Below are 25058 nucleotides of genomic sequence, written 5' to 3'. Positions count from 1 at the left end.
TTCTATCTTATTCAATCACCCAAGTCATGCTACCAACACAGTCTTTTCTTTAAAAATTTATTTAGAAATATTTAAGACATTTTTAAAAAGGCATAAAGACCAAATAATTAACAAATCTCCATGGAGTCCATCTCCAGCTTAAGAAATAAAATGTCCCCACTGCACCAAAGCCCCACCTATCTTCCCTCCCTGACTGTATACTCCACCTTCCCCCAGCAAAGACCATCGCCATTCAGAACTGGGGCTTTATCAACTCCATACACTTCTCCCGAGAGGGAGTGCACTGGCTAAGAGTATGGACTTGGGGTTGAAACTTCAGCTCTGCTACTTCTTTGCTGGGGATCCTGGGTAAGTTACTCAGCTTCTCCATCCCTCAGTCATGCCATCCGTAACCTGCGGGCAAAGGCAGGGGGATAAAAGGGAGCTAAGAATCCCTTACTGAGAGAGTTCCTTGAGGACTGAATGCTAATCTATGTAAAGAATGGTTTAGAAGAGTGACTGGCACTTAGTACACAGTAAGCATTTATATTATAATAATCCTCTTTCTCTCAGAAGCAATGGAAACCACAGAAGTTAAATAATCATGTTAAACGAAGAACCACAGAGAATGACCTAAAGAAGGGAAGGAAGGCAGAGACTGCAGTAGTTTAGAAGAGGTAATGACAGCTGTACTCAGGAATGGAGGATTAGATCTTAGTCTGGTTCTAAACCTCCCCCCTTAATTTGGTTCTCCTATCTCCAACAGTTTGGAAAGTGTTAGGGCGCTAGATGAACGTTAATGAACAGCAATCCCATTATTTTTTAAATGTTTACAAAGCAAGTAGTCAAAGTGTTCTCTCCCACCCACCACCACAGGCACACCTGGTGCAGGACTCACAAGCCTGGCACACAGCTTATGCAGCCTCCCTGCAAGGAGAGCTGAGGCTAAGGATCTGGTTCCCCCAGTTACATGTGAGTGCATGTGACCTGGCAGGTACTGGCTGTGGGGGCCTGTAAGCATAGTACTGGAGACAGTGGCAGTTTCTGTGCAGGGGCCACATTGCCAACTGCTCCTTTCGTGGCTGTGAGAGACAGTGTTAGTGCTGCTTCCTGACCCCTGGTCTGCGGCAGTGGCACTGTGCTCTGGAAGCCGAGAGCCAGTGGGGCCTCTCAATTCTTCCTGGAGGTAGCAGCTCCTCAGGGGACTCTTTGGGGAGTCATTTCTGAGGGTCCAGCCTGGAGTTTAGCCCACTTCAGCCCTTTCAGTGATTGTATACGCACCCAGTCCCCCATATTTTAAACCCATTTCTGCTTGTAACAGCTAGTTTCTATATTCTTCGGCCAAAATCTGGTTAAGAGTATAGACTTTTTTAGCAAGGAGTTTTATTTATTTATTATTGAGATGGAGTCTTGCTCTGTTGTCCACGCTGGAGTGCAATGGCATGATCTCGTCTCACTGCAACCTCTGCTTCCTGTCAAGCGATTCTCTTGCCTTGGCCTCCCTAGTAGCTGGGATTACAGGAGCCCGCCACCACGCCCAGCTAATTTCTGTAATTTTAGTAGAGATGGGGTTCTGACATGTAGGCCAGGTTGGTCTGGAACTCCTGACCTCAGGTGATCCACCCGCCTCAGCCTCCCAAAGTGCTGGGATTACAGGCATGAGCCACGTGCCCGGCCCAAGTAGTACACTGAAATCTTCCATCTACCTAGACAGCATCACAGGACATGGTATGAGCTAGGAATATCACTGTTTCCTTAGAATGGTATCACTGTTAAAAGGACCCTCAGTTAGAATCCCCTGGGCTGCCACCATCAGTCTAAAGTATAATAACAAGTAGGTGTGAAATGGATGACAGTGGTATATTTTAAAAGTAACTTTTTATAGGTAAATGCTAACTGGGAGGGACATTTTAACCTACACATTTTAACACATCTTCTTTCTGAAATTTGAATGCACCTTACAATTGGTGTATAAACATAACAAGGTTTCCTCATTCATGCTCCACCTCTGTGAACAGGACGTTATTGAATCAATGATATGTCCTATGACTAATATCATCTCGGAACTTAAGAAACAAGCTTTTGTAAGATAAAGCATAGAACTTCTCTTATGCATGGACACCCCCACACAATGAAAAAAATTGTCAAAAATCAAGCAGTAACTCTAGTCATTTCAGAATATATATTCAAAGATTCAGAGTTTAACATTTTAAATTTAAATTTACTCAGATATAAGATTGTTTGCAAATGTGACTACGTAAGAGAACTATTCTCTTGTGCCAACATAATCAGTGATTCCAAGGACTATTTTTGTTATTAGCATTTCTTCTGCAGCCTATACAGCAGCAAACACTGTGGCGAGAAGTTGCCTTAGAACAAAGGGATGGGAGCAGAAGACAGCTCTGAGTACGGAGGGTCCATCTGCTGTGCTCATCAGCAGTCCCGGAGGGATACAAAGCGGTGCCTTCTGTTTGTTCAGTGGATGCTTCTGGCTGATGCATCACCGTGGCAACGTTTGGAGCCCAACTCAAAATGAGCACAGACTCATTAACTACAAACTACATTAACTTAGTGTCTGCTGCTAATGAAAAATGCCGTTCAGAGGTATTTTCTATTCCAGCATATTATAGCTACCTCTCTAAAAGGTACTAAATGCCACTCTCAATACATCACAGATTAGATGACATAAATGTTAAAAGAAAGCAAAATTATTTTAATAATGACTATAAACAGTAAGAATCATTTCATTAAAAGGTTGCTTTGGCCCTTGGATACTCCTGCTGTAAGAAAATGTACTATTTATCATATATGCAAGTATATCTAAGTTCTTTTTAAACAACAGGCTTATTTAGAAGATCAATTTAGAAAATGTTGCTAACAGCATATGTTAAAGCTGAGTAATCAAGACAGCATTAATGCACACTGGCTGTCCTATAATCTTCTCATTTGAAACACTGATCATAACACTCTCCAAGTGAGGCAACACACCGGACAAAACATTAAAAGCAAAGAAAGTCCACTGGGTGCAGAGCTTGTCAGTTCCCTTAACTCCTTCTTGACCACATCTCTTTTCATGCTAAATCATCCTGAACTGAATAAGCTCTCAGAACAAACGGCAAATCCTAAATCTCATGAAACACAGAAGATAAGTGGAATTATGTTTCAAATGTGTTCTCCCAGGACTGATAAATTGTGAAATAGCAGTAATCCTAGGATATTTTCCTTCTGAAAGTGCAGAATCCTACAACCTGCCAGAAGAGGGAGCCAAAGTTAAACGACTCCAACATTTAGTAAGACAAGGCTGGTGCAGGAGGAGAAAAATTGGCCTTATTTCAAACTGATTTGGAAAAGCCTTCTTATTCTTTTTTTTTTTTTTTTTTTTTGAGACGGAGTCTTGCTCTGTCGCCCAGGCTGGAGTGCAGTGGTGAGATCTCAGCTCACTGCAAGCTCCGCCTCCCGGGTTCACGCCATTCTCCTGCCTCAGCCTCCCGAGTAGCTGGGACTACAGGCGCCCGCCACCTCGCCCGGCTAATTTTCTTGTATTTTTAGTAGAGACAGGGTTTCACCGTGTTAGCCATGATGGTCTCGATCTCCTGACCTCGTGATCCGCCCGTCTCAGCCCCCCAAAGTGCTGGGATTACAGGCTTGAGCCACCGCGCCCGGCCAAGCCTTCTTATTCTCTTAGGCAAAAGAGCACAACTCCTCTTTGATGCCTCGCATGGTAGACCAATACCCATCTCTCGCTTTGGCCTCACTTCATACCCTATTTCACAGCTTCCTGTTTGTTTAGTTCATGGAAAATGTCATACTCCATCCGGCCACAGGCTCTTTACAAATGCTGTTCCCTCTCTATGTAGGAGTGTTCCCTGGCCTAGTTGGGTCCTGTTCACCCTTCAGATTCCATGTTGCATTACCCAGGGATGCCTTCCACAACTCCTGCCAAGTTTGGGCTCCTTTGTTGATGCTGTCACACAGTCACCATCCCAGTTAGTAAGGATACATGTATCACTGTGGTTGAGATTTATGCCCATTCCTCATAAGACTCAGCTCCATGACAGTGGGAAGTGTATCTCTATTTTTTCTTCCCATAGCAATCAGCCAATCAGCACAGTACCAAGCAAATAGTAGGTGCTCAATAAATATCTGCTGGAACAAATGATTAGTTAGCCCACTTAGTTTCTAAGTTCTGCCTATTCTATCAATCATCACTACCCTTCCCTGTCTACCCCTGCCACTTAGCTAGTCAGCTGGAGTCTGAACTGTGCACTGGTCTAACTGCACCTGCTGCCTCCAGCCCTCTCTCTCCTCCTGTTTAATTCATCTTCAACTCTGCATGTTCAGTGATCTTTCTAAAGCACAAATCTCATGATGTCACTCTCCCACTTAAAACTCTCCAACTGCTCCCACTCTGGTCTACAAGATCATCTAAAGTCCTTAGGAAGGTGTTCAAGGACTGTATGAGCCAGCTTCCCACCTTCCACCTCTCTCAAAAGAGCTGAAAAACAGTTTCAACTCTTTTCTGGGGTAGAACAGCTTGGTAAGGGTGCTCAGTTTTAATGACCTACTGGATGGGTTTAAGATGACTGGGATAAGGCAACCCTTCCTTGTCCTTGCTTTCATAGCAAATTTAGGGCACAACTGGGAGTGGCCCAGTTCTAGTATGCACTTAACTCATTCGTATCAGTATTTTCCTTTTCCAATTCTCACTTACTTTTAAAAATAGGTGTATTTTCTTATAGAGATACAAATATTTGATGAAAAGATGACCAAACCTAAATCCTTTCAGGTAGAAAGAGTGAGATAAATAAATCACAATCAACCTCACTGACCATCTGCTGGGTCCTCACTGCACTGGCTGCCACCTCACTCAGCAGCTCCTCTGCTGCCAACATTGTAAAATTTCCTTTTTGTACTTTCCTTAGAGCCTGACTTCTCACACCTGGAAGCATCTGTTCCCCTACCCGCCACTGGCCATGAAATGCTTATACTGACCTACTGATACCTGGCTGAGATAAAGAAGTTACAATGTCAGAACATTTTATTGCATTCATTTGCATATACATAAATTTGCTTATCTGCCTGGCTCTTCCCACTAAAATATCTCTTTGAGAACAGGGAACTTTTTAAAAAAAGCTTTTATTTTAGGTTAGGAGGTACATATGAAGGTGTGTTACACAGGTAAACTCATGTCATGGGGGCTTAATGTACAGATTATTTCATCACCCAGGGATTAAGCCCAGTGCCCAACAGCGATCCTTTCTGCTCCTCTCCCTCCTTCCACCCTCCACCCTTAAGTAGACCCCAGTGTCTGTGGTTTTCTTCTTTGAGAACAGGGAACTGATCTCTGCCATCTAACAGGTATTTATTAACTGTTTAAGTTAATTAATGAATTAACTAGCCATCTCTAGGTGGCAAAATGTGACTAATATTTAGCTCATTTATTAATGTAATCTTTAGTTATGCTAAAAGCTAGATAAAATATGATTCTCTTTGAAAGTGCATATTTTCTGGTATTACTATTTACAAGTAACTACACACACAGAAAGAAGGGAAATGACTGAGGCATGCAGACAACTAAGCTGTAGTGATGAGTCTTTCTGCCCAACTCTAGAGGCCAATTTACTATCAGAAACCAATCTGGAAAAAGAAAATAAATAACAATGAAAAATGGGCAAAAGACTTCAAAAGACGCTTCACCAAGAAAGATGTACAGATGACAAATAAGCACATGAAAATAAGGTGCAACATCATTAGTCATTAGGTTAATGCCAATTAAAAGTGTAATGAGATACCACTACATACCTATTAGAATGGCGAAAATTATGAAGATGACCATACCACGCATTGGTGAAGATGTAGAACTGTGAAATAGTATAAACACGTTGGGAAAGAGCTGTGCAATTTCTTGAAAAATGAAACATACACCTATCATATGCATTTACCCAAGATAAATGAAAGTATACAGCCATATAAAGACTTCTACATAAATATTCAAAGAAGTTTTACTCTATAGCTCAAAACTAGAAAAATGCAGATGTCCATGAACAGGAGAATGAAGAGGATAAACAGCTGTGATACACCTACACAATGAAACACTGCTCAGCAATAAAAAGGAATGAACTACAGATACACACTACAGCATGGATGAATTTCAAAAGCAAAACACTGTGTGAAAGGGGCCAAAGGGCACAGTGTAGGAGTCCCTCAATACAATGTTCTAGAAATAAAAACTCTTTTATAGAGGCAGACAGCAGATCAGTGTTTGCCTAGAGACAGATGGGGGGAGGGTGGGGGCAGAAGAGATAGATCAGAAAAGGTCAGGAGGACACCTTCAGGGATGATGGGTGTCATCTTGATCATGGTGATGGTTTCACAGGTGAATACATGCCAACTCTTATCTAATTGTTCTCTTTAAATAGAATGTCAACGATAACTCAATAAAGTTGTTTTTAAAAAACACAGAAAAGAGCGGGCGCCTATAGTCCCAGCTACTCGGGGGGCTGAGGCAGGAGAATGGCATGAACCCAGGAGGCAGAGCTTGCAGTGAGCAGAGATCGAGCCATGCACTCCAGCCTGGGCGACTGAGTGAGACTCTGTCTCCAAAAAAAAAAACAAACCACACACAGAAAAGAAACTGGTCTGGGTAACAAATGATTTCTTGGAAAGCAGACTGTCAGCATCGTTTAGAGTTATAAACTGTAACTTTGTCTAAACTTAGAAACTGCCTTTGTGTTTAAAGTTTTAGTGAAAAGTTATATGAAACAGAGATGTGAACTTTCACTTTGTCTGAGACTCAGGAGAAATGCCCTCGGGAGGCGCCCCCGGAGCCTTCCTTGCTCACCAGGCTCACTTCCTTTCTTTCACAATTTGTTCAAGAACTTACACGTTCATGTACCTACTTGGAGGCTCTGGCAATACATTTTTACCCTTTTGAATAACCTATATATTTTTTAAATGTCTCATCTTAATACATTCTTTCGTTTCCATGGAAAAAATTTAATATTTATTATATGTCCCCCTTGGAATTTAACAGTAAAATAAACACTTCAAACATAAAACAACATAGCCAAAGAAAGAAATATCCAATATTTCAAAACCTAAAAGATGCCATCCCCTGAAGATATCTCATACAATCAATTTCTTAGGCATTTCCTTCAGTCTTAAAAACATCCTAAGTGTCTAAAAGTTCCTTCCTAAAATTAATAACTGTACTGATAACAAATACAGAATACTTATGTCTCCAGCCCCATTATGTGGCTGTAGAAAAATCATGAAAAACATATATTTCTATGTATGACTATAAAGCTGGGAAGATATGCTATAAACCTCAATTCTCACTACTTTTCATTCTGATTGATAGAAAACTTTATATGTTTAGAATGAGCCTAAGCACACTGCCAATACTTTGTGACTCTAAAACCTCCATCACTCAATTGAAGACTACCGGAAGACTACAGCTTCAACTGACTTACATTATTAACAAAAGAACCTAGAGGTTTTGTTTACCAATTACAAACTGAATGCATGGTAAAGTTTAATACCTCACTGCAAAACTGATATTATATTCTTTACAAACAAGATTAGGATACTAATTAAATGTATGAATTTAGGCTGAGCTGGTGGCTCAAGCCTATAATCCCAGCACTTTGGGAGGCTAAAGTGGGTGGATTGCTTGAGTGTGAGACCAAGCTGGGCAACACAGCAAAACCCTGTCTGTATACAAAAATACAAAAATTAGCCAGGCACTGTGGCATGCACCTGTAGTCTCAGCTACTTGGGAGGCTGAGGCGGGGGGAATCACTTAAGCCTCGGAGGTGGTGGTTGCAGTGAGCTGTGTTTTTGCCACTACATTCCAGCCTGGGTGACAGAGTTAGACCCTCTCTCTCAAAAAAAGTATAAATTCACATGTACATGACTTAAAAATCGTAATTCAGGCCAGGCGCAGAGGCTCACGCCTATAATCCCAGCAGTTTGGGAGGCTGAAGCGGGCGGTACATGAGGTCAAGAGATTGAGACCATCCTGGCTAACATGGTGAAACCCTGTCTCTATGAAAAAATACAAAAATTAGCTAGTGGTGGCATGCACCTGTAGTCCCAGCTACTCTGGAGGCTGAGGCAGCAGAATCGCTTGAACCTGGGAGGTGGAGATTGCAGTGAGCCAAGATCGCACCACTGCACTCCAGCCTGGGTGACAAGCAAAACTCCACCTCCAAAAAAAAAAAAAAAATCATAATTCATTAATGATATGGAGCATGAACTACAATGGGTCATGAAGATATTCATTTTCATACACGGTAAGATTAACTTTGAGCTTTTTGTACGAAAACATCTACTTTATGAACTTAAATCTGGCTAAAACCACTGAATTAAATTTTCACATTTATGAGAATTATCATAGTTAATCATTAAAAAAAAAACCCTCACTCAATCCATGAAAATACTCAGAAAACAATACTGAAAACGTAGGCTCCCAAGTCATCACATCACAAATAAAGCTATTATTACCTGTGCCTAAATTAAGGGCAGTGCCGAAAATAAAGAAAACTGATTACTCACGATGGTCATAAAACCCATGCCAGTCGGAAGTGACACTTGGACCCCAGTTACTCTACAGAGAACTACAATGTACAAGTTAATGGCAACAGGATTATATCTGATTCCCTTTTCCCCCAGTATGAGAGCATCAGGGTCTCACTAAGGGTAACAGGTCACCATGTTCGGCTGTCTCTTTCTTTGGTCACAATGCAAAGACAATATTCAGTGGAATTTACAAAGGGCTAGTTTGTTTATGAATAGGCTCCCACAGAGGTTTTCAAATTGCTTGGTGCAGCTCCTTGAAGGGATAGGGATCCAGGAGTGCTAACTGTGGGGGAGCAGTGGAGAGTCCATATAAATATATATTTATGTGTATGAATTCATAGAGAGACGCATTCAAGGATGGGTAATAAACTGTTAATGGGTAAACATCTCAGGATAGAAGAATTTCAAGTGAACTTTCTCTTTAATCTCAAATTATTTTCAATGAGAATATGTAACTTGTTTTTCATCACAGGAGGGAAAACTAAGAAAAAGTTGACTACGACAAGAGTCTGAGACAATCCAGGAAAAGGCCTCCAGGTATAGAAACATGCCCAGATTCCTTAAGAGTGCAGGACATCAACCCCACTGGAGGGTCAGCAGACTCAGAGGCATAGAGGAAAATCAAGGGGGAGTCAAGAGGAGGAAACTGATGAAAGCCAAAGTGAATCAACTATTTGAGTGAAAACCCCCAGGGCTGAATAACAGTGTATCTCCCAGCTGCAGAGATAATGTGGTTCCCATCATCATATCAGGGTAGGACGGGGGGGTATGAATGTTGGCAGCATAGTGTTTCACACGAATGTACTCACTTGGCCTGAATCTTAAAAAGAAAATGACCCAAACAAAGACATCACAGGTCAGAATTTGAAAAGATAGCCAGGAACAAAATTTCTGTTTAGTGGTAATTTTACAAAGCAGACTTTCTAGAAAGCTAATTTTCAAATTTGTAGGGGGAGGGTAAGAAAGCATGCTATGTATTAGATTAAGCTATTCAAAAAAGATATATTTCTAGTTAGCTTCAGTTCAGCATTAGTCTTTTAAATAAAAATTCATAGTTCAAGTTTGATGGTTATAGCCACATGCAAACTTTTTTTAAGTATAATTAATGCTATAATGAAGACTCATCTATTAAGAATGGATTAGAGTAGCTAATATTCTCCAGGAGAAGGTAGAGGGGTATCATAGATGAGCATGCCATATATTCTAAAACGTTCCTTGAAAATGTTTAAAACAAACTCACATTTAAAGCACTTCTATTACTGAGAAAATTAAGTCAAATATAATGCTAAATAATTGGGGCATGGCTTTACTAATACTACTAGTTGAGTGGTGTATAATACTGCAGAACAAGGGAATTTCTAATTGATTTGGTCTAGTTTGAGCTAATTATCAAAACCAAAATTATTCAAACTTCTACAGTGTTAATTGATTCAGTATATTATACAATCTAATTTATAACTGTAGCCTCTCTCTTAAGAGTATCCAACTCTTGAACTCTCTCAAATTGCTAAACACTTTCCTATATTCAAACAACGCAGGGCCTTGAGACTTTTGGGTGCTGCCTTGTGGCAAATGTGGCCCCTGCCCTCATGGACACACAATCTGGAGCAAGGGAGGGAAGTCAAAACGCTAGAATGTTAGAAAACCATCAATTTTATATGTGAACACTAATACTAGTACTATAACATGTATCATATGTACAGTCAGGCCAGCCTGTGTCACCCGACAAAAGCGTCCAGTCAGAAAGTTGGAACCAGTATTTCTCAGGCAATGAATTTTGGTTTGAATCAGTGATAATGAAGAGTCTGAGAAAAACATAAACCTTGATGCTGCTAATATTCATCAATGAATTACCTAGCAGTACTGTTAAATTATTTGTAATTCAAAAAGCCTCTTTTGTTTGGAAAGACATTAATTATTACTACAACCCATTCTAAGGCTAGCTAGTAGTTACTGATAAACTGTACCCAAAGGAACAGTATTTTAGAGGATACAGAAGGATAAGAGAAAAATCCAGTAGCGTTTGGAGTTACCAATGCAAATTCTCAACAGAGGCCGGGCATGGTGGCTCACGCCTGTAATCCCAGCACTTCAGCAGACCAAGGAGGGGGCGGATCATTTGAGGTCAGGAGTTCGAGATCAACCTGGCCAACATGGTGAAACCCTGTCTCTACCAAAAAATACAAAAAATTAGCCAAGTGTGGCCATGCACGCCTGTAATCCCAAATTACAGGGTGGGGGTGGGGTGATGCTGAGGCAGGAGAATCACTTGAACCTAAGGGTGCGGAGGTTGCAGTGAGCCCGAGATCACGCCACTGTACTCCAGCCTGGGCGACAGAGCAAGGCTCCATCTCAAAAAAAAAAAAAAAAAAAGGAAAAGAAAATTCTCATCAGAACAGTAATAGAAAATAATAGCTCTGCATAAAGTGGTGGGACAATGTAATTCACAATCACTATTCAGTAATACGCAATTTGTCACTACTTGAGGAGAAAACAATGACAATGATGAAGAATATAGCTGGTACTAAATCAGACTGAAAAATTCAAAATGTTAAAACAAAACAAAACAAAAAAGAAATGGATGATCCAGAACAGTTAATTCTATATTTTGAAATGACAATAGTAAGAAACCATTGTTTTTCATTCAAGATCATAAATTCATACACAACTATGTACCATAACCCTTTAGAACCCTTCTGGAAAAGTGTTATGTAAATTCACAGTGCTTCTGAGAGTATAAGAGAGAAAAATGTCCTCTTTGCTATGCTGCTCATGTGACTCTAGTCTAGAGGCTTGGAGACCTGGGCTCCCTCAAGTCTTGTTTTTACCATTAACTGGTTCTTAAGCAAGAACCAGCCTCTTAATTCACACTAGGAGATGATCTGTAAACGAATTCCTTTCCTGTTCAACTATGAAGTTCAAATGAGATAATATATATAACCTTAACTTTGAAAACTATAAATGTCTCACAAAAGCACAGTATTACCTGTGAGAGTGCATGTGTCTACATGTACAGTTGTGTACATGTGATGGTCCAGTGGAAAATAAAAACTTCAGAATAACAGTTATAGTAAACCTGTACTGAGCACCAGTTATGTGGTAGGTACTGAGCCATTTTCCTGCATGATCTCAATTAGTCTTTTTTCTTTTACATTTTATTTTTAATTGACAAATAATTGTATTAAGTCTTTGTAACAGCTTTATGAGGTATGAACCATTCACTACCTTTCTCATTTTATTTATTTATTTATTTATTTTTTTTGAGACGGAGTCTCACTCTGTCGCCCAGGCTGGAGTGCAGTGGCCGGATCTCAGCTCACTGCAAGCTCCGCCTCCCGGGTTCACGCCATTCTCCGGCCTCAGCCTCCCAAGTAGCTGGGACTACAGGCGCCCGCCACCTCGCCCGGCTAGTTTTTTGTATTTCTTAGTAGAGACGGGGTTTCACCGTGTTAGCCAGGATGGTCTCGATCTCCTGACCTCGTGATCCGCCCGTCTCGGCCTCCCAAAGTGCTGGGATTACAGGCTTGAGCCACCGTGCCCGGCACCTTTCTCATTTTAAATACGAGATACCTGAAGCCTAAAGAAGTGAAGTAACTTGTCCCAAATTAAACAGAGCTAGTGTATGTGACTCCTGAGTGTATGCTCTTAACCACTGGGAAATAACTAAACATACAGGTATAAAATGAAGAGGCTTGGAGTGTGGCTTTCCGTTTGTTCATTCTGAATCTCTAGCACATCACAGGAGTGCCTGAGTTACAGCGAGAAATGTGTGTGTTTCCACCAACACCTTTTATGATAACCAGCAAATTCTGGACTTGAAGGATAAAAAGAGAAATCTTTTACATATCAATAAGCAAAGAGGGAATCCAGAAAGAATGTACCCTTTTTATTATAAAGGATAGTTGGCAATGAGAAACTGGAACCTTAAAAAAATGCAGACATCCTTTCATTGTTCCTATTCAAACTGAATCAACTTTATCAGTTCAATCCTGTTTGGTGGAAATCAAACCAAAAGAAAATGTAAAAGCATTGCTTGGAAAGCTAATATAACATTCTTCAGGCATTTCTGATTAACCAAATGCCAATGAGATGTGGATGTAAAACCAGTGATAAATGAGGAATTTCACAATGAATAATAAAAAATAGTTTCAAAGGCAGGCTTAGATTCTCGTTTTTTAACCATCAATTAAAAAAAAAAAGTCATCCTGACCATAAAAATTTTGGTACCACCATATATGTACCCCCCTAAACATAAATAAACTTACCTTTGGTTTTTTGATCAGCAGCCTGAAAAAAAAAAAAAAGAAAGAAACTCTTTAGGAATAATGTGTAGAATGTACACATCTATGAAAGTTTATAAGCAAACTTTTAGTATTGAAAATTTTTAAAATGAGTTTTTGCCCAGTTAATTTATGACAATTTATTAGTGGGAAAAATGTGTAACTGTCTACATGCCGTTGATTTCATATCAATATTAATCTAAAGGCACAAAATTCTATCTGGAGCTCATTTAAACTCTGTAATTTTAACAGGCTCTAACAGGTATACAGTTTAAACTACAAGATACATTAAACTAGGTAAGAACAAAGACAAATGGCATAACTTGGTATTTTATAAGCCAAAAAATTCAAGCTTGACTATAAAGTTTACAGTAGGGCTTTTATTTTTAATTTTTACTAATAGGATTCATAAAAGAACATTTGCCAAAGCTGCAAAAACAAACAAACAAACAAACAACATTTCTAGCTTTTCTAATAAGATCAGTTGAATGGCCCTTTCTTCATTTATTAGACATGGTTGTTCAGGACAGTTCATTTTAAGTAGAACAACATGGACACATGTTACTACCAGCAACTAAAACACAGCTTCCTTAAAACACAGCTCTAACACTTCCACTTCCAAGTTAGACATTTATGGTTGTCACCTGTATTTATTTCACTGGTAGAATATCTATTATTTGATAATTATAGACTTGGCGTATTGATTTAAAATGTAACAGAATGAAACCTTGTCATGTAATGGCTATGATGATGCAAATGAGACACACAATGATACAAAGACAATGAAGTAGGAACTTCAGCCAAACCTTTTTCTGAGCACCTTCCTTCTTTTTCTTTTCTTCCTGCTTTTTCTTTTTCTTTTCTTCCATCAAACGTTCCTCTTCTTGTGTTTCTTGCTCTTTCTCCCTATTAAATACAAAGAAAACTAGTATAAGTTTGATGATCATGTTAAGTCAAACAATGAAAAAGTATTAGCCGCTTCAAGTCTTAAGTCAGAATTTCGCATATGGAATACAGAAGGACCCTCTGAAAAGGTGCTAGAAAGGGACACTTCCCTAACAGCACTGCAGGTTGCCCTGACTTCTTCAGTAGCCAGCTGTCTCATTCATTCAGCCCACATTGTTGAACACTAACCCATCATCAGGCATTGCTGGGGATAAAGGCATGATATGGAGTAAGATACAACTCCTACACTCAAATAGTCTGTATTTGAGAAACACAGACCAGTATTACTCAAAGTACTATCTCAGGGACCACCATCATTAGAATCATCAGGGTACCTATTAAAAAACATAGATTCCTAGTTTCCACCTTAGCAAAACCAAATCAGAATCTTTGGAGGTGATTCTTATGCACGCTATAATTATGTTTGTTTGATAAGCCAATTTTATTAAAAATAAAGATTCCACACAGCATGGTGAGCTAGTATAAAGATACACTGGGACACAACATAGAGCAATTCTGCTCAGAAGGGGTCACAGCAGCCTATGAGCTAGTGCTGAAAACCTGTAAAGGAGTTTGGCTGGATAGGGTGTTATGTCAGTGACCGAGTCATCGACTATTTGCTCCAAAGTCACCCTTAAACACTTGCTCTGCAATAATGATGGAGTTCCTTTAAACAAATCTCCTTTCAGTGAGTACAACATGGAGCTTTCTCAGTAGAGGGCACCCTAGGGACACTGCAGGACGAAGGTGCCCTTCTGCTGTTTCTAGCTGCTGGGGGAAGTGGGGGTAGGCGTGTGGGTGTGAGGCCACCCTGCCACGGCTCCAGCCATGGGCCCAGCATGGGCGGTTTCTCAGCAACCTTGTGGCTCTGGTGTGGTCTAGTGTCATCTTCTCATGACCATATCAACACAGACACTGTGGGCTCAGGTCTTCTGTCACTCACCCCATCCACAGATTTGTCCCTTGTGATCCTCCCTAGCCTTGGGGAGGGGCCTCCTTCCAAAGTTGGTCCTTCCCTGGACACTTTCCTCAGGCCTAGGTACCATATAGTTTTCTATAGCTACCCTTTTATCACAGTTTAATTATTCCTTAAATCAAACTTTCCTTGTCTATATCACTGTGTAGTTTCTAAATCCTAGTTGGACCCAGACTGATACAGACAGGAAGGATTTAACACACTATGCAGAAGTAAAAACATACACAAAAGTCTCAGCAAAACATCATCATCCACCCATGAATGTTTTGAATTTATTAATTTTGGAGTTTTTAATTTGTAAATGTGTTTTCTATACAACTACATGCATAAGGAATTTCAATCTAGTGTCAGCTAATCCATATTTAAATAACTATCATAAGAAAAATTTAAATTACATGGTGGTGGGTGTGTCTTAATGAATATTTTTCTTTAAACAGTGGTTCTCAGTCTTTGTCCTTCAGAATTACCTGAAGAGCTTCAAAAATCTCCAATGGCTGCAACCCATGCCAGGGAAATCTCTGGGAAAGGAACTCGAGCACTGGCAGTTTTTAAAGCTTCCAGATGTGACTCCATTTTCAATCAAGGTTGAGAAAACACTGTTTTTAAAGGAGGTGTGCACGTGTATCCAGTTTGGAAAATGATTATTCATTATATTAGATGATACCTTCCAGGGATGTTTTCATGCTAAAAGGCACAGAGACACCAAGAAATCTGCACTTATAGCCTTCTCATAAGGGACAGGCAACCCCTGTGAGTGATGGTTTTGCTATTATCAGGCTGAAGCTAAAATCTAGGGAAAAAGTGAACAAAAACCAAGCACATAGTAACTGGCCACTGCTATTGTTATATTTTCTTAATCTACAGCACAATAAGACCCTTAAGCTACCTCCCAATATTACACTTAATAAAGTAGACAATATAAGCTAACTTTTAAAAGATATTTAATAAATGGAATAAACATGATTTTTGCTTAATTCTATTAATCTACAAAGTAGTTAGAGCTAGCTATTCCCTCAGCAACACAGTTCAGATTTTACTTTAATGGTAAAATAGAATGTTGTAAATAAAGAGCCCAAGTAGCCATGAGATCTCACTTTCTTACCTGTGTTCATGTTTATATGACAAAGCCTAATTCAGATATTTGCTCTTTAACAAAGTTTCTCTAATGTCCCCCTAGCTGCTTAGCAGCAATCTCTTCTAGCTCCAATCCTGTGTTCAATTTCTGCTATTTTTCATTAATAATTTTTTAAAATATCAACATCTAATCACATTTTTACTTTATAAATAGAGTTTTGGGTATCTTTAAGAAACTTCTATGATTATTTTTCACTTAATGATATATTGCAGTATGCATGGGGAGGCTAAGTTTGTTCACATCTCTACATGATACGCTTAATGCTATTTCTTGATTCATTTTTAATTTTTATTTTATTTTTTTGAGACAGAGTCTCACTCTGTCACCCAGGCTGGAGTGCAGTAGCACAATCTTGGCTCACTGCAACCTCTAACTCCTGGGCTTAAGCTATCATCCGACCTTGGCCTCCCGAGTAGCTGCGGTTACAGGTGGGCGCCACCACACCCAGCTAATTTTTGTATTTTTGTAAAGATGAGGTTTCTCCATGTTGCTCAGGCTAGTCTCAAACTTCTAACTCAAGTGATCCACCCACCTCGGCCTCCCAAAGTGCTGGGATTACAGGTGTGAGCCACCAAATCCGGCCTAATCTGAGACCTTAACAGTTTAATTCCTGTAATGACGACTGTGGATTTGGCTCTTATATCACACTCATCACTATTTTTAGTTAAATCAATAAACGGCATCTACTTTATAAAGAATATGCAAATGTGGTTGGGTGCTGTGGCTCACATTTGTAATCCCAGCACTTTGGGAGACCGAGGTGGGCAGATCACTTGAGACCAGCCTGGCCAACATGGCAAAACCCCATCTCTACTAAAAATACAAAAATTAGCCGGACGTGGTGGTGCCTGCCTGTAGTCCCAGCTACTTGGGAGGCTGAGGCAGGAGAATCACTTGAACCGGGAGGTGGAGGTTGCAGTGAGCTGAGATCACACCACTCCACTCCAGAGGGAGACTCCATCTAAAAAAATATGTAAATGTTTGCTACAGAACTACGTAGTATACTGTGATTACATTTTATTTTTTGTGTAACTTTTTTCTACAGCTCCAAATTGTTCCTTCTTTTCCTCTGTTTTCCTGGCAAAAATTGTTTTTGTTTTTTATGCCTCTCTTCTCACCTCAAGTTAAAAACAGCACTCTTAGACCCCCTTTCCAGAGGCTTCAGCGCAGCTCTGTCTGGGGTGGGAGCACTCTGCTAGAGCTTTCTTACAGCCTGAAGTTACATTTCTTTGTAGTAAAATAGATATTACATAACACTTACCATCTTAAGCATTTTAAAATATAAGTTCATTAGTGCTATATTCACATTGTTGTACAACCAATCTCCAGAACTCTTTTCATCTTGCAAAACTGAAACTCTGTCCCTATTAAACAGCAACTCTCCATTCCCCTCTCCCCAGCCACCACTCTACTTTGTCTCTATAAATTTGACTACTCCAGGGACCTCACTGTGGTTCTGAGTTGCAATTCCTTAATGTTTAGTGACATTGAGCATCTTTTCATATGTAGTTGGCCATTTGCATATTTTTAAAGGAGTCTATAGTTATTCTCTTATCATAAAACTTCCGTTTGGATCACCGCATGATTTCTATCCAACCCAGGCTGATACAGTGGAAAGGTGGAACAGATTAAGCAGGAGCAATGGTACATATAACAGACATCATCACCCACCCATTAATGTTGATACAAATTTCTTAACTCAGTCATCCCATGACTACTTCTCCTTAATTTACTCCCTCAATTCGGTGAAAAACATTCAAGTATCTTTTCCAGAAAGGGTGGGGAGAAGTCAATTTTTAGAGGCAATGCATGTCTAAAGATAGTTTCAGGGTACCTTTCTATGTGACTGGTGGCTTGGCTTGGCTGAGTATAAACACTCCAGGCTGAAGGTCAGTTTTGAAGACCTGGTGTCACTGTATGCTAGCATCCAGTCACATTCAAGAGAAATATGATGTCATTCTGCTTTTCAGTCCTTTTTAGGTGATTTTTTTTTCTTTTTTTAAGACAGGGTCTTGCTCTCTGACCCAGGTTAGAGTATGGCTCACTGCAGTCTCAACCTCCTGGACTCAAGTGATCCTCACCTCAGTCTTCTGAATAGCTGGGACTACAGGTGTGCGCCACCACATCCAGCTAATTTTTAAATTTTTCGTAGAGATGGGGTCTTGCTATGTTGCCCAGTCTGGTCTCAAATTCCTGGGCTCAAGCAATCTCCTGCCCTGGCCTCCCAAAGTGCTGGGATTACCAGTGTGAGGCACCAAGCCTGGCCATGCTTTATTTTTTCCACTTGATCCCTAGGGTTCTGAAATTCCAGGGTGATGTGTCTTTTCTCCCCCATTATTTGTGTGTGGCATTTGGCTGATGCTTTTAGCTCATACCTTTCAGTTCTTTATTTTCTTGAAAACACCTTCCTTCTGTTTCTAAATAACAACATACTGAACCTCCTGGATTGATCACCTGTAACTGTGTTGTTTCTCTTATGTTTTCTACTCTTTTTTAATTGGTGCTTCTATCTTGAGGGTGCTTGATTCAACTTGATCTTCTAATCCTTCTGCTGAGTTTTTTATTGTGATGTTTAAAATTGTTAACTTTCTTGTGCTCTTGAATGCTCCTTTTCCACAACACCCTCTTCTTGTTTTAGGTAAGCAAAATCATCTCTATTATTTTCTCTGAAAATCTTCTAAGTTTTCTGCATATCTTTGTTCCTTCCCTGGATGCCTCTTCCCTTAGATTCTCTCTGATCTGAAAGCCTTTCCACAACTCTGTAGTAATCCTTGGTTGTCTGTTCAGGCACTGAAATACCAATTAGGGGCTTTGTATGTATGGGCTGGATTTCCTCCACGGTGGGTTCTGCTTTAGGGATATTAGGTAGGGAACTGGCTGTTTTACTAGCGCAGCCTCAAATGCCAAAACATGCAGTTTCCCCCCCGATCACCAGGGTGCTATAGCATTAGCTAATAGACCCTAACCACCCAGAATTGCTCCACTGCTAAAATTTTAGATGCCACTATCCCACATTCTGACCATAACTTCCTATTGTTATCACTATTTCCACAGCACCTATTTTTTGTCCTCACTGAATCTTCCCATTTCCTGACTCTTCCTTTTTCTTCTAAGCTATTTTAATCACTTCTTTTCCTACAGAGTCTACACCTCAAACCCATCTCATATGTTCACTAATTCAATCACTGAGGAACTACACAACTAACATGCGCTATTTGTTGTAGTAACCACCAGGGACGAAAAGAAGGATGGAGGGAGGGAGGTGGGGACCGATTCATGTAATAAGTATTTTCTGAATAAAAGCTTTGTTTATTTTTGTAAACAGAGATGGCATTGTACTATGTTGTCCAGGCTAGTCTCGAACTCCTGGCCTCAAGTGATCCTCCCAAAGTGCTGGGATTACAGGTGTGGGCCTCTGCACCCAGCCTGAACAATAGCTTTATAAGTGCTCTGGGATTATAGCAGGAAGCAAGATAAGAATACATACACTTTCAAGGATATTTACATAAATGAGTAAAACAAATTATCGCTATTACAACGACAACAAGTACAAAATGCAGTGAGAATGTGACAAGATGAACATCTGCATCTGTCTGGGCACTGGCCTCCTGCTTAGGCTATTTTTCTGTTATAGTTGGGGAGCCAAATGTCCTGGCTTTAAACAAGATTATGAGCTTCCTCCGGCCTCTGGGCTATAAGTGCCTTGGTAGGAGGACTCTGTCTCTGCGGCCCTGAGAAGAATCTGTTACCCTTTAGGGCATTTCTGGTACCAATTTCTGGTATATAATCTCAGCTGAAATTTACAGTGCAGAAAATCTGTAAGTTTCTCTTTCAAGGAAAACTTTATTTTCTGATATGATCAAGTAGTATTTAAAAAGTTACTGTCTACCTTGCACAGTAAGATTATAAATTTGGATTTGAAAAGTGTTTTCACCTACTAAAAGAAGAAAAAAACAAATGTATCAATTAAACGGAGAGTCAATTCATATTTTTTCTAAGTTGTAAAATAAATTTATAAGTCAAGAAGCAAGGAGAATAAAGAATAAAGAAAAGGAATGGCAAGGCTGGGAGAATTTTACTTTTTAATCACAGAACATTTTCTTTTTAAAATTACGTTTAAATATACATGATCAACATACATTTGTAAATATAATCTTATCGTGCTTTTCCCCCCAGGACAATATTTGCTTTCCTGTTGCTGACATGCTTGGCATCCCTTACCCACTCTTTCTCCCCCTTCCATATCCATGTCAAATATCTCCTCCCCATGATGACCCACATTAAAACCACCTCGTTCATATCTTTCCGTTTTTGTCCCTGCTCGTGTAACTGTATGAAAACATAAATACTTATACATTTTTACAAACATTTTATTGGATCATTGTTGGCATAACTGGTATTATGTTATAGAAACTTTTTTGCATCTTGCTGTTCTCATTCAATACTTGCAGGGAAGGAGGATCTCCCTTCTCTCTCCCTCCCCCTACTGAGAGGTCCAATCTGTTATTTCTAATGGCTCCATAATGTACCATGGGGCAAATGTTATCATATTATTCAGTCATTCTTCTATTCATACATATTCACTTCCTTTCCAGTTTACTGCCACTGCAAAGAACTCCAACTGCCCTACCCAGCTCTGCTGAAGAGAACAGCATCCCTTCGATTGGTGTTTCAGCTTATGTTTCAGTAGCAATGGGAACTAGGTAAGGAGGAAATCTGATATGGGCTCAACTGCTGGGCCCTGAGCAAGTCTGAAGGGCCAAATTGGATATAAATTACTATATCTCATATGGTGAGGCATACTATAATGGATCCCTCTGTACTGAGTTTTATTAGGAAGAAAACGTTTTTTAATAATATGGGTTTTCCATTTGTTTCTTTTATTCTCAAGTAATTTAGCAAACACAAGATTAGGAGGCTCTGGGTAGAAAAAGGAGCAACACTCATATTTTGGAGGCAACTAGGAGGAGGAAGGGGTGAGAAGAAGATTTCCCACAAATGGGCCTCTGTGGGTATCATTTTGGTGTTTCTAGTTAAACTGTAGATTTTCCCAGAGAAACAATGATTTACTTTTGTTTCAGAGGGTCTGATGGAGAAAGAGAAATAATGATTCAAAAGGTGAAATTATATAGGTAGACTGGGAATCCAGTCACCTCATGCAAAACTATTCTGGATGAAAAATGTTACAAATTACCAGTCTTTTTGTTAGTTGATTACTTCCTATATTTGTAAAAGAAGAAAATTCAATAAAAGAGGGCAGGGGCCTATTTTTGTCTTTGAGGTTTAGTTATCAGACATTGTAAATGTTTCTCATCCTTAGTTTCACCTACAAAGAACACCATTGCCTATATACTCTGAAGTTATACTGGCTAGACTTCAATGTCATGTCATCAAAATATTCACTAATTTGTGCGTGGGGGGGGGAGCGGGCAGAGGGAGAAGGAGAGAGAGTGTGTGTGTGTTACATGCCACTATTTTGAAACTGACTAATTCTATTAGAATTTCCTTTCACTGTTTATGTTAGGAAGGGCTGGTAAAATGTTATCAGACAAAATTAAAAAGAGAAGGGATGGAAATGGTATGCTATGCACTTGTCATAGAAATAGTTAAGGTCTTAATTTATTCAACATGTATTTGACTACCTGCTATGTGCAGGAAATATTTGCTAGACTTTTGTGGACAGTATGAGAAGGATAAGACAAAATAGTCTCAGCCTTGAGCATAAAATCTAAAAGGAAAGACAAGGTAAAGCTTTAATTATATTTAAAACTCTATAGACTATGGAAAGAAACAGAATAGAGAGTATGCTTGAGATTTAGAGTCACAAGGACTGGATTCTAAAGTGAAGTCAAGTCACTGGTATAGAGAAGGTCCAAAGCCCGTAAGCCAGCGTATCAGATGGACTGCCTATAAGAATGCTTAAGTCGCTCAGCACGACACCTGGACTGGGGGTGGAAAAGGCACTCATTGCCAAATGGCTCTGACCAACAGGACCAGAAGTTGTGAAGAAGACCTGTATTTGACAGCCTCTACAGTCTTCTGATTTCCACATTTTTGTATAATCCCTTCCTGTGGAGCACGACAGAGACCAGCAACTTGCTTCTAGTCATTCAAATATGGCAAAGGTGTATGTCACTCCTCGGCTATGTTACATAAGACTCCAACTTGCTAGCAGACTGGCTTTAGAGTCTCCCTCTTCGCTGCTGGTTTTGAAGAAACAAGCTGTCATGAATCCTACTGCTGCAAGGAATGGCATTCAGCCAGCAGCCTGAGGAAGCCTGGATACCAACCGCTCACCAGCAGAGCCTCCAGATGAAAACAGCCCCTGGCCTTGACTGCACAGCTTTGCAGAGGGCCCAGGTGAGTACAGCCTCCCGAACCCATAGAAACCATGCAATGGATGTGCACTGCTTTAAGCCACTACATTCAGTGGTATTTGTTACACAGCATAGCAAACTAAACCAGGTGGTGATGGATTCAGGCCTTCTGGGGCTGGGCAAGATGGATTATACCAGCTATAGCCTCTCTCCTGCCAATTACAACAACAAAAAACTGGACAAAGTACAACATAAACACAAACACATAAATAATAAAAAGTAACAAAAGTAGGTGGTTTGGGGAGAGGAGTTAAATGTAGGGAAGGCAATCTGTGTGCGGGTAACTTTCTCAATTCCTTCTCTCAAAGCTTTGCCCAGGGAGTGGGTCCCAATCACAGCCACGCTGTAGCAGGCCTGGTACTGACACCTACAATAGAGAGAAACCCCATCTTTCTCAGCAGAGGACTAAAAAAAGGAGCACCCGTGAGCTGGACGTATCCCAGGAGAGTCAGGGATCCCAGAGAGAGATCAGCTAGAAAAGGGAATCCCCCAATTCTGTGTACAGACCTTCACCATTTTGGGCTTACCTTTGAGTTATGCATTTATGGGACAGACCCAAAACAGCAGAACAAAGGCTGTGAGATATGAACTACGATGACAACACCCCCCTCCCCCAAGCCTCAGACTAACTCCTACATGTGGGCCAGGTCCAAAGCAGCATAGTGAGAGCCTAGTACTGAGCTGACATTAGAAGCCTTGAACCCACCCAGGCTGACTGCCTACTAAAACAAAAACAATACAACAAACCAGCATTTTCTAGAGGAGTCTGATAGTACTAAGAGTCTATATGGCATATTCAAAATGTCCAGGATAAAGTCCAAAATATCTCCTCATACAAAGAACCAGACTTTGTAGCCAACTATCAGGGCAAAAGACAACAGACGTCAATGGCCAGACGACCCAAGTTTTGGAATTATCAGACAATGGTTTCAAAGCAGTTATTATAACTATGCTCCAGGAGGCAAATAAAGATAAATACACTTGAGTAAACAAATAAAAATTTAGAACTAAAAAACTAAAACATCTGAATTTAAAACATCATTGGATAGGCTCAAGAGAAGAATGGACATGAAAGAGGAAAGAGTATGTCAACTTAACAGAGAAATAAAAATTACTGAATCTGGAAAACAAAGAGACTAAAAAAATGAACAGAGCCTCGGGGACCTGAGGGATAATACTAAAAGACCCAACATTCATGTCACTGGAGGCCCAGAGGTGGAGAAGGAACATCAGTGAAGAAAAAAAATACATAAATTTATAAATTCAAAAAGCTCTGTGAATACCAAACAAGATAAACTCAAAGAAAACTATACTTGGATATAACAGATACTAAATGTAAGCAGCCAAACTCAAAAGGCTATGTTGCGTAGGGTCTATTTATTTATTTATTTATTTATTTATTTATTTTTTGAGACGGAGTCTCACTCTGTCACCCAGGCTGCAGTGCAGTGGCCGGATCTCAGCTCACTGCAAGCTCCGCCTCCCGGGTTCACGCCATTCTCCTGCCTCAGCCTCCCGAGTAGCTGGGACTACAGGCACCTGCCACCTCGCCCGGCTAAGTTTTTGTATTTTTAGTAGAGACGGGGTTTCACTGTGTTAGCCAGGATGGTCTCGATCTCCTGACCTCGTGATCCGCCCGTCTCGGCCTCCCAAAGTGCTGGGATTACAGGCTTGAGCCACCGCGCCCGGCCTTGGGTCCATTTATATAATAGTCTGGAAAAGGCAAAATTGTAGGAACTGAAAATAGACCAGCAACTATCGGGGGGAGGAAGGGACTGGCTACAAAGGGGCAGTGCAAGGGAGTTGTTCTGTTGGGCGACGGAATTATTCTGCATCTTCACATGATGATGGTTATATGGTTGTATGCATTTGTTAAAACTCACGTTAACTGTACACCAGAGAGTGAATGGTACTACAAGTAAACTTTAAAAAGTGAATAAAAGGAATGACAGAAAACAAAATTTAAAAAAATTATAAATGGTTATGGTGGGAAGGGTTCAGGAGAATATTGAATCCTTCCCTCATGTCTTCCCTCCACCCTGATTCCCGGCCTGATGAGAAGTGGTTTCAACGAAGTGAAGACAGTATGTGTTGGGGGCATTGAGGAGGGCGCAGGGCTAAAGATAAAGGTCTTTGTTAACCAGAGGACCATGCACCATAAGGCTCGGGGGAAAGATCTGGAGAAAAGGATGAGGAAACTTCAGAGCAGCACTGGGATTTGATTACTAGTTAGGAAGAGATGACAGCAGGGACATATACTTTGGAAGGATGGTGAAGAATCACGGAGATCAAAGAGAGGTATGACAAAATCAGTTGGTCTCAGGTATTTCAAAGGAATCCTGATATTATTTTCATTTTAGAGTTAATACAGATTTCAGCCCAGATTTAATTATTGGGACTCACTATCATGGCTAAAATGAAACAAGACAAAGCCCAGCAGCCCAGTATGGAGTTACTGCAGCCTGAACTGACCGAACTTCTTAAGAAACAGCGTCTCTTGCCTCTCACCTTTTAAACATCTTACGGTGCTTCTTGTCTAGCCACTGACATAGGTATTCCACCTCCTTGTTTCACCAATGTCTTTCTATATTATCTTCTTCCATTTGGTTTTTTGTCACAGAACAAGTAATGCTTCTCATTTTGGTTGGCTGTCTCTGTGAAATAAGGTTGATGAACTGTCTGTTACTTCGCCACTCAGCTTTCTTTCCTCCTTTCCTCCTCCCATTGGTATCTGTATCCTGATTTTCCTCTCACCCACAATCTGTGGACTTAGGGGCCGTGGCTCC

At 40.3% G+C, this 25058-nt stretch overlaps 1 protein-coding gene across 5 annotated transcripts in view; it reads right to left on the bottom strand.

The window, feature by feature from the left end:
• Positions 1–25058, bottom strand: part of TNRC6C (trinucleotide repeat containing adaptor 6C) — a 159981-nt gene that overhangs the window by 97648 nt on the left and 37275 nt on the right. For 4 of the 5 annotated variants that reach the window (XM_077969425.1, XM_077969427.1, XM_077969426.1 and 1 more), the window contains exons 2-3: positions 13646–13745; positions 12825–12846 (exon numbers count right to left, since the gene is read on the bottom strand). In XM_077969425.1, coding sequence (XP_077825551.1) covers positions 12825–12846; positions 13646–13745 — 122 coding nt within the window. 5 annotated transcript variants of the gene reach the window in all.

This window comes from Macaca mulatta, chromosome 16 (genome assembly GCF_049350105.2).
Source record: "Macaca mulatta isolate MMU2019108-1 chromosome 16, T2T-MMU8v2.0, whole genome shotgun sequence".
NCBI lineage: Eukaryota > Metazoa > Chordata > Mammalia > Primates > Cercopithecidae > Macaca > Macaca mulatta.
The sequence above is the reverse complement of the archived record's forward strand: the minus strand, read 5'-3'. Positions and strand labels throughout refer to the sequence as shown.